General features: G+C 39.4%; 1 protein-coding gene across 16 annotated transcripts in view; it reads right to left on the bottom strand.

Annotated features, from left to right (window-relative positions):
* MAGI2 (membrane associated guanylate kinase, WW and PDZ domain containing 2) overlaps positions 1-15,990 on the bottom strand; it is a 1,068,715-nt gene that overhangs the window by 221,185 nt on the left and 831,540 nt on the right. For all 16 annotated transcript variants that reach the window (XM_075599598.1, XM_075599601.1, XM_075599590.1 and 13 more), the window contains one exon: positions 2,709-2,766. In XM_075599598.1, the coding sequence (XP_075455713.1) occupies positions 2,709-2,766 (58 nt within the window). The remainder of the gene's footprint in view (positions 1-2,708; positions 2,767-15,990) is intronic.

The following is a 15,990-nucleotide window of genomic DNA, read 5'->3' as shown; positions in this document are numbered from 1 at the left end:
TAGCCAGCTTCATCTTACGTGCAGAATATTGTGTTAGAACGCAGAATATCACAGAGTTTCTGAAGGGTTCAATGGCAGTGATAACAAAAAATATTACAACATACTGTATCCCTCCATATCGCGACAGAGGTTAAAATAACCCAGGCTCTATCTATATGCGAGTCCCCCGATACTAGAAATCAGTACAACTGATTCAAGATCATCAATAAAAGCTGACATTTCTGCTCTTCATACTGAGGCAAAGTTTAAACTTGAAAAAATGAAAAATAAAGTACAGTAGCCACAACAGAAGAACTAGCCTGGATTTTTATCATGTCAATTACGTGTGGTGCTTATCCCACTGCCGTGTAACCTACAATTTTGCATGCTGCATCTTGGCTATCACTATTTGTAGTTGAAACGAGAAGAAGAACCAAACATAAACATCTACATACACTGACATAGTATATCTATAATAGACCATTCAGACAGGTACACGGAATAAAAACATAAGTATATAAAAGAAAAATACTAAATCTACAAACAATTAAACAGCAGGTTGAATACTAAATACAATTTATTGAATGAGTAATGCATGAAGAATCATTGGAGTCAATACTCAAAGAGTCAAGAATCAAAGAGTCAATACTCTGACAAAGCGCCATGAGCGCGAAACGCGTCAGAGTACCTACATACCACACTCCATGTTGTCACCCATTCAATAAATTGTTTTTAATATACACTATTTTTGTGCTTAGCCCCATCATTACCTGCAGTGCACTGCTTTTTTTCTCCATACCATTGGGCTCCTTGATATTTATCAGCAGGAAGCATGCATATGAAGTCAGAATCTACTAATTGTTTGTACTACCCCAATGATTGTTACATAGTTACATAGTAGATGAGGTTGAAAAAAGACGTAGGTCCATCAAGTTCAACCTATGCTAAATTTAGACAACAGATACTTTATCCTATATCTATACTTACTTATTGATCCAGAGGAAGGCAAACAAAAAACCCCATTAAGGGGAAAAATTAATTCCTTCCTGACTCCAAGAATTGGCAATCGGATTAATCCCTGGATCAACATCCTTCCCATGTATACTTATTTGGTATATCCCTGTATACCTTTCCCATCTAAAAAGATGTCCAACCTTTTTTGAACAAATCTATTGTATCTGCCATTACAGTCTCCATGGGTAATGAATTCCACATTTTAACTGCCCTTACTGTAAAGAACCCTTTCCTTTGTTGCTGGTGAAATTTCCTTTCCTCCAACCTTAAGGGATGGCCCTGAGTCCTTTGTACTGCCTGTGGGATGAATAGATCTTTTGAAAGCTCCTTGTATTGTCCCTGAATGTATTTGTATATAGTTATCATGTCCCCTCTTAGACGCCTCTTTTCTAATGTAAATAAATCTAATTTAGCTAGCCTCTCCTCATAAGTTAGAATGTCCATCCCATTTATTAATTTGGTGGCTCTTCTCTGCACTCTCTCTAGTTCCATAATGTCTTTTCTTAGGATTGGTGCCCAAAATTGTACTCCATATTCAAGGTGTGGCCTTACTAATGCTTTGTAAAGGGGCATAATTATGTTTACTTCCCTTCCATCCATTGCCCGTTTGATGCAAGATAAGATCTTGTTTGCCTTTGCAGCTACTGCATGACATTGGGCACTATTGCTAAGCCTGTTGTCTACGAGCACTCCTAAATCCTTCTCCATCAAGGATTCCCCAAATATATCTCCATTTAATTTGTAAGTCGCCTTTTTATTCTTGCATCCCAAATGCATAACCTTACATTTATCTGTATTAAACCTCATCTGCCATTTACCTGCCCATGTTTCCAGTCTCTCCAAGTCCTTCTGAAGAGAAATTACATCCTGCTCTGATTCTATTACCTTACACAATTTAGCATCATCAGCAAAGATGGAGACTTTGCTCTCGATCCAAACCTCAAGGTCATTAATAAACAAGTTAAAAAGCAGGGGTCCCAGTACCGATCCCTGAGGTACTCCACTCACGACTTTAGCCCAACCTGAAAAAGTTCCATTTATGACAACCCTCTGTTGTCTGTCCTTTAACCAGTTTTCATGCATTACTCTTTGACCTGGGATGAAGATTTAAAAGTATACACCTGTTGCTCTAGGAGACAATACCTAGGAGTGGGGAGGAGAACCAGCCATATCTGTTATTACATATTGGCTTTATTATCCTCCTAATTCCACTCCATTTAGGTATATATGCCCCCATATTTGAACTATGGATTGAATTATCCACATGAGACTTTTTGGCACAATTATGCACCAAGGACATTATAACCAAGTTACATCTACATGAATCATCTTCTGGCTTCACCAATCAACATTTATTTGATTTTATTTTGCCGCTTACTCTGACGCACTGGTCTTTTTGAACTAATGTACTAGTATATAAAAGAAAAATACTAACACTTGTTTATATGTTTAACACATAGTTAGAAACTACTGACCAATTCAACCAATAAAGTTACTCTCAGGCAGGTTATCTCAGCAAAACCTTGTGTAGTTTTAGCATTATGGTGACTTTAACGCTTCCATATTGTACAGTTTCTGGTACTGCCCTGGTCATCACAGCTCCCTAGACTACAGTCCTGTGCATGTGTATTGGGATGACTCTTACTGTAAAACACCTGGTTGCACGGGTGTTTTGAGGGAATGAGAGAGGATTGGCAGATAAAACTAAAACTTACTCAACATAGTATGTGCCATATATGGGATCATCAATTTTCTCCCAGCCATATGGAAGCTCTGAAAGAAAACACAGAATAAAATGTTAATATATGGGAATGTAAATGATTGCTTTTTCAGTCAAATGCAGTCTTTGATTGAACATGGCTGGATATATGAAGTGTACTTCAATGCAAGGGATCGCAACAAATTGTTTTCTCGCTCAAATCCAGTTATTTTTTATAAGGAGATTGCTAACATTCACTTGCAATTTGTGTTTTCTCTTCACCATCTCAATAGAAATGAAATGTTCTATGCCACCGTAGAATATATGGCAGACAGTAAATATTACAGGATGTAAAAAGTAACATCTTTCTTTATAGAGTTCTTATTGCGTCTTTCACGTATATGCCTAATTTGCATCATGCGCTCTCTCAGTCTATTAAAACACTACTTATATTTGGTAATTAATTCATTGTTTTATAAAGACCTTATTAAGACCTATTCCAGCTCTATCAAGCTCTCAGTCGCTGCTTTTCTTCTTGCATGTAGCATTGGCAGTGTACAAGGAGATTGATGTAAGCTTATAGACACACTGAATCCCTGCTCTAAAGAGACCATGGTCTCATTTTGGTGCCTAAGCAGAGAGAGATAAAGGGTCGTATTTACTAAGATCATTAGTCAGACCTCACATTAAGCCCAGATTCAATCAAGTCAAAAAGGGTTCGAAAGTAAGTTATTTCGCCCCCCAAAAAGGTGAAGACAATTTCACCACATTAAATATTGAAAACGTTGCTTTGAACACAGGCCGAAGCGGTTCCTTAAGGAGAGTTTGAAAGTGTGCACAAATATGCAAATTTCTAAACAAATGAGCTTTTCTCTGTAAATTAAGAATGCACCTGCAATTCAATAAGCTTTGTATAGTCCTGTTTGCTTGTGCAATGGCGATATTGTTCCCAAAATGAATTCACCTCCGCTGCAGTAGCAAATTGACCTGTGAAGCTGCCTAGAATAGATCACTGATTTTATAACTTTTAAGAACTGCAAAACCATTTGAAAAAGTATTTCAGTGACATCCACAAACCACAGCACTCGCCAAATACTTAAAAGCTTATTATTTGAATGCATTCAATACTACAAAAATTACAAGTCTGCAACGTTTCAAGCCTACGTGGCTCTTTGTCAAAAAATATCCTACAGTGTCATAAGACAAATTAAAATGTTGGCACCAATTCTGTCACTTCCAATTTTGGAAGAGCTACGGTATCCACACAGCTTCAAACCTCATAGCGCTGCCAACTCAACGCTGACGCTAGCATCCCTGGTAAACCGCATAGCCACCTGCGCATGCAGGCTGCGGCGCTGCTCGCGCTGTCAGCGCAGATCTCGCTCGTGCATACCAGAGATACTGCTTCCTACACAGCCTCATTCTGCCGCTAGCTGCCTATATGAAGATATCACAAGTACATTACAGTCCCCTAGACTTCCATTACACATTAATTATGGACCACGTCTCGTCTTCTGTAGCTGGGAGCTCTGTGTGCTCTAAAAATAAGAACCAGATCGGAAAAATGGTAGGACAACAGCAATGTAACCCCTGGGTTTATTTAGATGTTATATACACTACTACACAACTACTGGAAAGATTGTGTAGGTGATTACCATAGATCAAGTGTTAATATGTTTGTGTAATAACCTTTTGTGTAATTGTAAAAGAATAAAGCAAGCTCATACCCTATATATACATCAAAATAATATTGCAGAAGTAAGGCTTATATAATATATACATGTACAACGTTCGTTTATTTTCTATAAAATGTGAGTGTGACTGTCACTTGTTCTATAAATCCTCATTTTTCTATCTGCACTATTGGATATCCTCTTTTTTCTTCTCATCCTCTGAGACTGCAGGAAGATCCCTACTGCCCTTTAAGAAGAGCCTGAATCCACTAAGAACACATAAGATCGTATGGTACCTAGTATATATATATATATATATATATATATATATATATATATATATATATATATTTAATTTTAAGGCTTATTATTCACTATTGTATATATTCACTAGAAATCACAAAATTGCGCTCCCCTATATTTTTCACACATATATATATATATATATATATATATATATATGTATATTATGTGTACTAACAGAATTCTATATAATTACATTGTATATGGAACACTCCGCATGCCAACCGGATCCTGCAAATGTCCTTAACCGTTCCAGGAGACGTCCCGCGCCCCTCTCCGTGCACTCAGACCGGTTAAGGAGATTTGCAGGATCCGTTTGGCGTGCGGAGTGTTCCATTTGCGGACATATCTTTTATAGTATTTTAGCTTTAATAAATGTGTTTGTACAATTGTACATCCTTTATCTTTCATTTCTTACTTTGTGAATATCTGCACTGGAGCCTAGCTGAGCCTAGCTGGTCAGTGAGAGCATTTGAATGTGAGGAGGATCTTTCCCAGTTGAGCCCAGCAGCTATAATTCCAAAGAGCAGCCTACAATAGCTGAGCCCAGCAGAGTGGACCCCCTTCTACAAAACAACCAGATAAGATCATAATTTCTGCTTGCACTTTACTTTTATCTTGTACAGTAAGTGTAGAATTTTACAGCAGGACATTGCTTTCTATATTATACAGAGTACACTATGTTCTGTTTTTGTCTCTCCTACATTAAGCGCGTTGGGTCTTTTTTTATTTTCTATGGTACTTGACTGGATGCCAAGGGTATCAAAAGACCAAGACGATGACCAAAAGAAGGTTCAGGAGAAGGCAATATTTTGTTTTTGTGCAACATGGACAAGAGAGGTTTGCCTAGAAGATCATTGGGGAGGTCTTCATCCAGCAGCGGATCGACAAGGGCTAGTGATGATGATATATAAACATAACTTATAATATGACAATGTAACATTTATTAACCTTTTTTTTAAAAGGAAATATAAAATATCACCCATTGGCAATATTTTCTCAGGGGACCCTCACTTACAGTACTCAGACAACTGGAACAACAAAATACAGGACAAAAATCACAAAAACCACATTGAGCTTGTTTTCTCACAAAACCTTCCAATTCCTATTTAATTCTCCATTACCTCTCAACAGCACTGCTAATGTGCTTTAGGGAATCTGGCAGTTTAGAAAGGGCTGCCAGCATTTGCAAAAAATGCAAGATTTGCCAAGCCTTCTCTGATTTGTTCTCGGAAGAGAATGTGGCTTGCACAGCTGCAAGTGATGATTATTGCTATTTTATCCTCTCCAAAACAGCCCCGGCGTATGCAAATGAGCAGTTTATTGCACCTCACAAATTCATATATCATTTTTATTGAAATAGGAGAAAAACATCAAAAGTTATCGCTGCGAAGCAAACCAATACATTTTTGTGAATGTGAACTGATGTTAATGGATTTTAGTGACTAGCACCATGTTAAAGCAGCACTCCTGTGTTCCTTTTTTAAATCTTTTCTTTGAGTTATAGGATTGAAACATCGGGGTCTCCGGAGCTGAAGCTCATTAATTTCAGCGCAGGGGACCCCCTGCTTCCTGAGATACTTACTGCTGTAGGGGGTGCCGGTATATCTGCGCAGGCAGCAGCACAGACAGGGCTTGGTAGGGAAATGACCGTTTGGATGTCGCGAGTCACGCAGGCCAATCGGAAGCTGTGACGTCATCCCTTGCAGCTTCCTATTGGCCCACGTGGCTGGCACATTTAAACCTGCAGAGAGATACCGACATCCCCTACAGAGACGAGTATCCCGGAAAGCAGGGGTCCCCAGAACTGAAATTAACGTAGTTCAGCTCTCAAAAGCCCCTGCTTCAATCCTAGAACGCTTAGAAATAAAATTAAAAAAAGAGCTGGTGCATTGTCTAAATCAGAAAACATATGAAGAAAGATTAAAGTACTTCAGTATGTAAAGCTTGGATCAGAGAAGAGAGAGGGTGGGATATGGTACAAACTTTCAAATACATCACAGGGTTTTATGCTACCAGGTTAATATATCCCTCTAATAGGCTCCCGGCAGAGGTGGTAGAAAATACTACAGTAAGAACATTTAAAATGCGTCGACTAGACATAAGTTATCATAAATATGACAGAAACTAGAGGATCTTGTAGGGTCGGATATTTCACAACAGATAGGGAGAAGGGCAAACTACGGTGGTCCAAGTCCGCAGTCAATGGAGCATTGGTGAGCATACAAGGTACATGAAACAAAAAAACAGTTCATAGTTAATGAGGCAACTACAGTAGGATCACTGGGGCAATATTTGATCATTGCTTGTACTATTGTGTACTTGAAAGAATCAGCAATGCTTCAAGAGCAAACAGAGGAGGTAAAGATATTGAGGGGTGTTACCGACATCAGAATAGCATGGTATCAAAGTCATTAAGAGGATCCTGATATCTGGAGAAGACAATCAGAAATATGTCTGGGCTAAAAAGAGGAGCCAGAGGGTTACGCAAGGCAGTGTCAAAACAAACTGAGGTCGGAGCAGGCTGCAAACAGGGACATCAGGAAATCAAGCAGAATATGGTACCTAAGGGTAAGGCAGGGGTGAGGTCAAAACATGCCTAAGTCAGAGCAAGCTGCAAACTGGACTGGTCAAAAATAAGTCAAGTTAGGATACACAGATTAATCAGGCAGTCAGAAATGCTGGAGCAATATGGCTGAACCGTATTGATCTGGCAACTAGGAAACAGCCTTAAAGTAAGCCAAGGAGTGTATTTAAAAGGCTGATTGCAAACAGGTGCAGAGAAAAGCAGGCTCTTCAGATTTGCCTGCTAACCTCAAAGGTACACAGACCACTGGAACTATCCAGCTTCTGATTTGGCTCATTGTAAATGGAGCTGCCACTGAGTGTTGAAGTCAGTCCCAATTATTGTAGGGAAAAGAGATTAGAAGAGACATCAGGGAATTCAATTGAGTGGTAAAGTTAGAGGCAGTGATACAGAGAAATTGAGAAACCTCCTCGTTGGTAACAAGTAAGCGTAAGTTAAAGGTGGATGTAGGAGGGCTTTGGTAAAGAGCTATTTCAGAAGAATGTGTATACATTAGCCCACATAATCACTCTTGGCTTTGAAATAAATGTATTCATCAAAGTTGTGAGCAGTTGTACAAGAAACAAAACAAGCTGGTGAAGGAGTTCTGAGGTATGAGTCACAGACAGATGGTATGAGTGCATGAGTTGAACTTAGTGAATACTTTTTCTTTTAATGGTTGCAAATGATCAAATAAATGGGACCTGGACTGTGTGTTGCCTTTGGAACACTACTAAAAGATATAAGTTGACTAAGGTCTCCAACTAGATACAGTCAGGACAGCCGACATGGGGGAAGAGCCGGGACCCAGCGGCTGTGGGGGACCCGGCTGCCCGGCGCTGGAAGTTGGACCCAGTCAGAGGTCAGGCCCAACATCTGCATCCGGTTGCCAGGCCTCTGTTGGCTGGTGGGCCCCAGAAGGTATTATTGTGAGTATGAGGTGGGGATTATTGAGTGTATAGGGGGGATTATTCAGTGTTAGATTGGGGGTTATTCAGTGTGGAAGGGGAGTTATTCAGTGTGAGGGCAGAAGGTGGGTTAATGCGTGTGGGAAGGGGGGTTAAGAAAGGGGGAGAGAGAAATTCATGGGGGACGGGAGAGGATGAGAGGTGCAAGTGTGAGAAGGGGTGAGAAATAGAGGAGGGAGTGTGAGAAAAGGGATAGAAATAAAGAGCCGACACAGGAATTGAACAAGGCAACAATCCCCTGCAACAATCTCAGTGTCAGTCAGTGTCTTTACTCACTGAGCCACTCCTTCTCCCATTGATAGATAGATAGATTAATGTCTGCTTTTGTTCTAGTTACAGTACAGCACATACTGTATTTACATAGTTACATAGTTACATAGTAGATGAGGTTGAAAAAAGACGTAGGTCTATCAAGTTCAACCTATGCTAAATTTAGACAATAGATACTTTATCCTATATCCATACTTACTTATTGATCCAGAGGAAGGCAAACAAAAAACCCCATTAAGGGGAAAATAAATTCCTTCCTGACTCCAAGAATTGGCAATCGGATTAATCCCTGGATCAACATCCTTCCAATGTATACTTATTTGGTATATCCCTATATACCTTTCCTTTCTAAAAAGATTTCCAACTTTTTTTGAACACATTTATTGTATCTGCCATCACAGTCTCCATGGGTAATGAATTCCATATTTTAACTGCCCTTACTGTAAAGAACCCTTTACTTTGTTGCTGGTGAAATCTCCTTTCCTCCAACCTAAAGGGATGCCCATGAGTCCTTTGTACTGCCCGTGGGATGAATAGTTCATTTGAAAGCTCCAAACTTGTGTACTTTTATTTTGTATTCCTAATCTAAAATTATGGGGTTACACAATCACACAAACATGTGAAGGAGTAAAGAGAACCTGCTTCTCAGGAGGACCTTACATTAAACAAGAATGTTATTAAAACATTGTTAGAAAAGCACACTTATCAGTGTATAACCTTGATTAATAAATATAAAAGAAACAAGTCTAAATCAATGTAGCTAAATAAACAGGTAGGGGAGGAAGTGGAAAAGAAGAGGCAGTTAGATTCTTAAAGTCAGAAGGGACAGAGGCAGCTTATCAGAGATAAAGAATGGAACAAAAGTTGCAAAAGGGCAATCAGATAGGCAAAAATGGAAATAAAAGGGGGAAATGTTTTGAGGATGTATAAAAATAAGGAATAAGTAAGAAACAAAGCTCTATCACAGAGAAAGGAGTTGGGAGAACCTTTAGCAGAGGCAGCAATCTCTAAAAGAAAGAACTGCGACACAGAGCAAGAAGGAACAGTTAAGACTGTACCAAGTCCAAGATAGAAAGGAACGGACCAAAGCTGAGGGGTAGAGAGATGGGGGGTTTGCTAAGGGATCAGATAGAAACCAGGAAGAATACCGATCAGGAGACAAAACACTCCCCGACTGGTATCAATTGATATCACTATAAAAATACATACGTGGAACATATAATAAACATACAATAAAACAGCAGTTTTAAAGTCTATAGTCCACATTAATAACATGGTACCGGCCGGAACCACTGGGGTTTCAAAGTCCTTTTTGTGCAACGGGTGCAAAGGTAGGTACAAGGATGGCTTGATTCACTTTAATGTCTCTTTAGGATCCATAGAAGTGGGATCCACAAATAGTAATAGGGACACCCAGATGGTGCTATCACAAGTCTCTACAGTCCCAGTCCTTCCTAGATCAAGGACCCCAAGGTTCTAATTCTAGAGTCGAGTTGAGACATTAGAAGGCTGTCTTTGTAATGGGCCTGATAAAGGTTCTAGCTTTGACAATTGTTGAGACTTCAACCATAAACGTTGTCAAAATTAATGGGAGCGTCAAGTTGAACAGGCCTCCAGGATTATTTGTTCCACTATGTTGCTAATATATGCGCATAATCTTCTTGTTTGGTTGCATATGTAGCCCAGCACTGCTTTCTATGTGTATAGAACTTGATGACATCTGGTTTACAGTCCATTTCATTAACTTTGAGCTCTGATAGCTCTACTGCTAACCCTACTCCATACAGCTCGAGCCTTGGTATATTGTGGTCAGGTTGTGGTGCCAACTTAGCCTTGCCAAGGATGAATCTAATATGTTTTTTCCATTGTTATTTGTAACCTTTAAGTAAGCCACTGCCGCTATTGCTTTTGTTGAAGCATCTGAGAAAACGTGAATCTTTGTTGCATGCAGTAGTGAGGGATATAGGTGAGTAGGTGCGTGGGATCTGAAGTTGCTCAAGGGTCTTCAAGCAATCCTTCCACATCTCCCAATCTCATTGTCATTCTGGAGGTAATGAAGTATCCCAATCCCATCTTTCCATAGACAGCTATCTGAGGAGAGACTTTTCTCATATGGTGACTGGGGCTACGAATCCAAGAGGGTCCTAGAGACTGTTGACCGTAAACAAGACTCCACGTTGAGTGTGTGGTTTTTCTTCGATGGATACCTGGAATGTGAATGCTTCCACTTTAAGATCCCAGCTCAATCTTAACTTCGCTGTATAGGTGGCGTATCAACCCCAAGGTCTAAATCTTTCAGATCGTTTGCGTAATTATCTGAATCAAATGCCTTCATCACTATTGCACTATTAGAGACTATTTTGTGGAGCCTCATGTTAGCATTTGCTAGCATCTTTTGTGTTCTTTTGAGTAAGTCAATAGCTTCCTCTTCTGTAGGACTGATTTGAGCCCAACGTTTGCATAGAAATCCCTTTCAACTAACTCCTTAGTGTCTGTACCATACTCTTTTTCCCTTTCCTGGGCAGTCCTTCTAAGTCCGTAGGCAGTCACTGCAGGTGACGGACTATTACCGAAGACATGCACTTTCATCCTGTACTCTATGATTTTGTCATCAATGTCATTGTTATGGTATCACAGGAGCCTTAGGTAGTTTCTGGTGTCTTCTTGAACGATAAAACAGTGAAACTTTTGTTAAATTTCGGCTGTTATGGCAACAGGCTCCCTCCAAAAGTGAATTAACACTCCTAGAAGACTATCCGTTAAGTCTGGTCCAGTAAGGAGAACATAGTTTAAGGAGACTCACTGGAATTAAGCACTTGAAACAAATACTACTCGGATTTGACCAGGTTTCTGGGGGTGGTAGACACCAAATGATGGAAGGTACCAGCATTCTTCACCTTCTTCAGTGGGGGAGTGGGTTCTGCGTGACCACTGCCAAGTATCTTCTTCATGAAAGCTACAAAGTGACGTTTTGTCTCTGGCTTCTTTTCTAAGATGCGACAGCCGGTCAGGTGACTTGTTGAAGTGCAGCATTGGAAGCAAACTCCAAGTTCCTTGAATAGGCTCCTGTGTTCCTCTATGGGCATCATTCTAAACCCGATACACTTTAGTGGGTGTGGTTTCTTGTGTATGGACACTCCCTGTTTTCTTGCATATAGCGATAGGATGGCTAGGACATGTAAGTTGTAGGAGACACGTCTGTCCTGAACAAAGATAGGTGTTTTAGTGTTACTGTATCTTATCACTGGTCTTTCAATCTCGAAGTAGCTTGCACTAGATATGATTGATGTACCTAGAGTGAATTTACTGTAAGATCACCTTTTGTTCTTGTTGATTCACGAATGAAATTTGAGATGAATGAAAAAGGAGGAAAGGCAACTTGTTTCTCCTTTTCGTATCTTGAACTTTGAGAGATCCATCTTTCTAGAAGGTTATACTGTATGGTAGTTTCTCCAAGATCGGTTTTACTCCACCAATGGTATCTAGAAAGTTGAAAGCTGGTATAAATGGATCAGCCTTTGTAGTCTCTAATTCCCACAGAAGATCTCCAAGATCTCATAATCTTAGATTATCTTTGCTGAGATTTTGTATCCACATTGTATGGAGTAATTTCTCCAATAAACAACAAAGTACAAGTAGTTGGATTACAAAACAAACAATAGGCTCATTTAAATGTGGTTCATGTAATCACAGTAGCAAAAAAATCAGCAACTGGGATAATTCCAAAAACTTCACTCAAGATCAGCTAATCAACTGTAAATCTGCAGGGGTGATTTATCTGGCAACATGTCAAAAACAGTTAGCATTGAATTAGAAAAACAGAAAAGTGTAATTGCAAACTGGAACACAACGTCATTATTTTTGAACAACATCTAGAGAAAAACATAGATTTATGATCTAAAAGCCAGAAAATAAAGAAAATTCCACAGAGATTCCCAAGACTTTAAAAGTGGAAATATTTTCAAACATAATTCCAAAGCACAACAGAGTAATACAGTACTACAGACTGGGAATTTTCAGGCTCAGAGCAACCAAGCACTAACAGACATAAAAAAAAGATCACAGTGTTCTAGAGAGAGGATTGTATCTGTCACTTATCACGCACCCCCCTCTATGTGAATTTCATTTGTTTTTTTAGAAAAACGCATCCCCAATAATTACAGAGTATTTCGAAGGAAGACTAGAAGGGTGAAAGGTGGCTCTAAGAGATCAGCAGATCTGGAATTGCTGCCCAAGCAGGCACAGATGAGCACGGTTCTGACTAAAATTCACTTACTAGATGACAAAACTTGGGTGTACTGTACTGTACTTACTGACTGCCCCTGAGTAGAGATACAACTGAAGTACTCCTAAAAGGACTCTAAATGTGATCTTTTCGAAAATATAAAGAATTTTAATGTCTTTGCTCACTAGTTGGCATTGCACAAATTCTTAAAAATAAAAGACAGAAATGCACTAAATACCTTGTGTTTTTATAACCTGAATTGCCCGGAAATGGAAAATGTAAATGAACTAAACTCAATGTTAAAGGAGAACAACAGAGAACCAAGGCAAGGACCTTTTGCTGCTTAAAACATTGCAGTCTATTCACCCCAAGTTTAGATGTAAGTGCCTACAATATATTTAACCTTTTGTGGGACTTGTGTCTAAAGATTTAGAGGAATTACATTCATCCCAGGGAAACATTGCTGCTCCATCCAATTGGAAGGCTCCCAAAGATCGTAAAAATGCTAACAGAACAATAAAACTGTCAGACAAAGGGGCAATACTGTAGTGCAAAAAACGGAGGAGTACCTCACAGAAAATATGAGACATTTAGGGTTGATACATGCTATAAGGTTCTAACTAAAGATACAACTATTGAATTTATTAAAGATTTAACTGGGATTTTGAAAGGATTAGCTAATAAAGTCATAAATGAAACCGAATTGAAATTTATGATGGTCACCAATGCCACTCTACCTTTTACACCACCCCAAGATACATAGCAATGCTAAAAACCTTTCGGGATGCCCCATTGTCTCGGGTAATGGGAACCTCAGTGAGAAATCAAGTATCTACATTGACAAAGAATTCAGGGATTTTGTCACTACACTGCCTTCATAGAGACACTAAATATGTTCTGGTGAAATTGGAGGGTATAACTCTTGATGAGAATACCCTTTTTGCCAGTCTAAATGTAGAGTCATTGCATAACATGTGAAGTAGGTATAAAAGCCATAAACCACTTTCTGCATTCTAGATATTTAGATCACCAGAAACAAAACAGGTTCATCATCACATTGCTGAATTTCATATAGACCCATAACTACTTTGTCTTTAATGGTAAATACTACAAACAGCTCCAGGACACTGGAACAATCTCCTCGCCGGGGAGGAGGTAGAGCAGCGGGCACTGCCGTGCAGCAATAAAGCGAAAGCTGGACTGTGCTGTGAAATTCTTTATTGATGCATGGATAAAAAAGTGGAGGGATGGCACCCCCCGCGCCTCTAACGCGTTTCTCCCACGCTGGGGCTTTCTCAAAGTATTTCTTTGAGAAAGCCCCAGCGTGGGAGAAATGCATTAGAGGCGCGGGGGGTGCTATCCCTCCACTTTTTTATCCATGCATCAATAAAGAATTTCACAGCACAGTCCAGCCTTCGCTTTATTGCTGCACGGCAGTGCCCGCTGCTCTACCTCCTCCCCGGCGAGGAGATTGTTCCTGTATCTTCACCTCAGCTGGAGCACGCCAAGTACAGACAAAGAAAAGAGACCGGAGGAGTTAAAAGATACAGTGAGTGATTTCTTTCATTGCTGGAGCTTCCCCAGGTGATGTGTTTGATACATTGAAGTGGGACTAATGTATGGAGTCTGGGTGGGTCTTAGGACTTCTCCCAGACAACCCTTCACAGTCCCCACGAGACAACATCCCTAATAGGGGTTATTTATCATTCAGCTCCCTTACTCCTGTCTCCATCCGGACAAGCAGCTTTTTTATCATTGTTGTGGACTGATATATACTCTGAGCACTGGTTAACTTAGGGGGTCATATACCTCCATTTTTCTCCAGCTCCAGGACACTGCCATGGGCACAATCTGTGCCCCCACCTACGCTAACCTATATCTAGTGTGGTTGAAGGAAACTGGGGTATCTGCAGATCATTTGCAACAGTATACAAAATGGATTAGGTATATTCACAATATTTTCCTAATCTGGAGGGGTACAAAATACCTCCTCAGTGATTTCATAAGTATACTCAATACCAACGATCACAATTAAAGACTGACATCAGAAATTAGCTCTGTAACAATTAATTTCTTGTATTTTGAATAACCAAAAATCCAGAGGCCATCCTAGAAACTACCACCTTTCGTAAGACTACAGCTACAAATAACTATCTCCAGGTCGATAGTCATCATCTGAATCCTCTAGTTAAAGGCATTCCTGTAGGCCAATATCTCCGGTTTAGACGCAGCTGCTAAACAATAAGCGATTTTAAACAGCAGGCAGACCTTATGCAAAAATGATTCTTTGATCAGGGTAACAGTTATAACCTTCTCAAAAAAGCCTATTGGAGAGCTCTAAGTACACCCAGAGATACTGTAGTCTCTTAAGAACCATAAATAACAACATCCAATTACAGGAACAAAACATTAGGTTTATTGGCACTTATAATTAATATGGAAGGAGATGAAAACAAGTATGCAGAGACACTGGCATATCTTGCTTAATGATCAAGATCTAGCAGGAATCTTAAAAACATACTATGGTATGAAAACGAGTCAAAAATATTAAAGATCATGTTGAAATGAGCTATTTCTCCAACAAACAACAGAGTACAAGCAATTAGCTAATTAAACAAACAATAGGTTCTTTTAAATGCGGATCAAGCAAAGCCTGTGAATAAATGTAGATGAGCAAGAAATTCAGCAACTGGAATAAGTCCCACATTTTTACCCAAGATTAATGTATTCATTGTAAATCTGTAAGAGTTATCTATCTGGCAACATGCCAATGTGGCCTTAAATATGTAGACAAGACACACAGACAACTAAGGCAACTGGTTCTTGAGCATATTGGGTCAATCAGGAGTTCACTAGATACACTGTTATCTAAACATGTACAGGAACAACATTCAGCCAACACCAAAGTTTTATCCTTTCAAGGGATTGACCGGTGAACACCCAGCATAAGAAGAGGAGATTTGGATAAATTGATGCTTCATTGTGAAGCTAAATGGATCTTCAATTTACACGCACTGTCCCCAAATGGACTAAGTGAAGGATTCATGTTATCCACTTTCATTGGCTGATTTCATAGAGAAAACAATACAATTTACATCTTCTTCATCCTCAAATAAGGTTTTCAAAATGAGTGAGTGGTACAGCTTTAAATTTCAGCCTATATTTTCATGCCATATCTAAGTGTAGGGTGTACATGTACCTAACAAAATATACAGTCTATTTCTGGCCTTTGTACTTATAACATCCTGTTTACCAATCACTCAGTACAGAATATATCTTTGTACATGATTGAT

This window comes from Ascaphus truei, chromosome 5 (assembly GCF_040206685.1).
Source record: "Ascaphus truei isolate aAscTru1 chromosome 5, aAscTru1.hap1, whole genome shotgun sequence".
Taxonomy (NCBI): domain Eukaryota; kingdom Metazoa; phylum Chordata; class Amphibia; order Anura; family Ascaphidae; genus Ascaphus; species Ascaphus truei.
The sequence above is the reverse complement of the archived record's forward strand: the minus strand, read 5'-3'. Positions and strand labels throughout refer to the sequence as shown.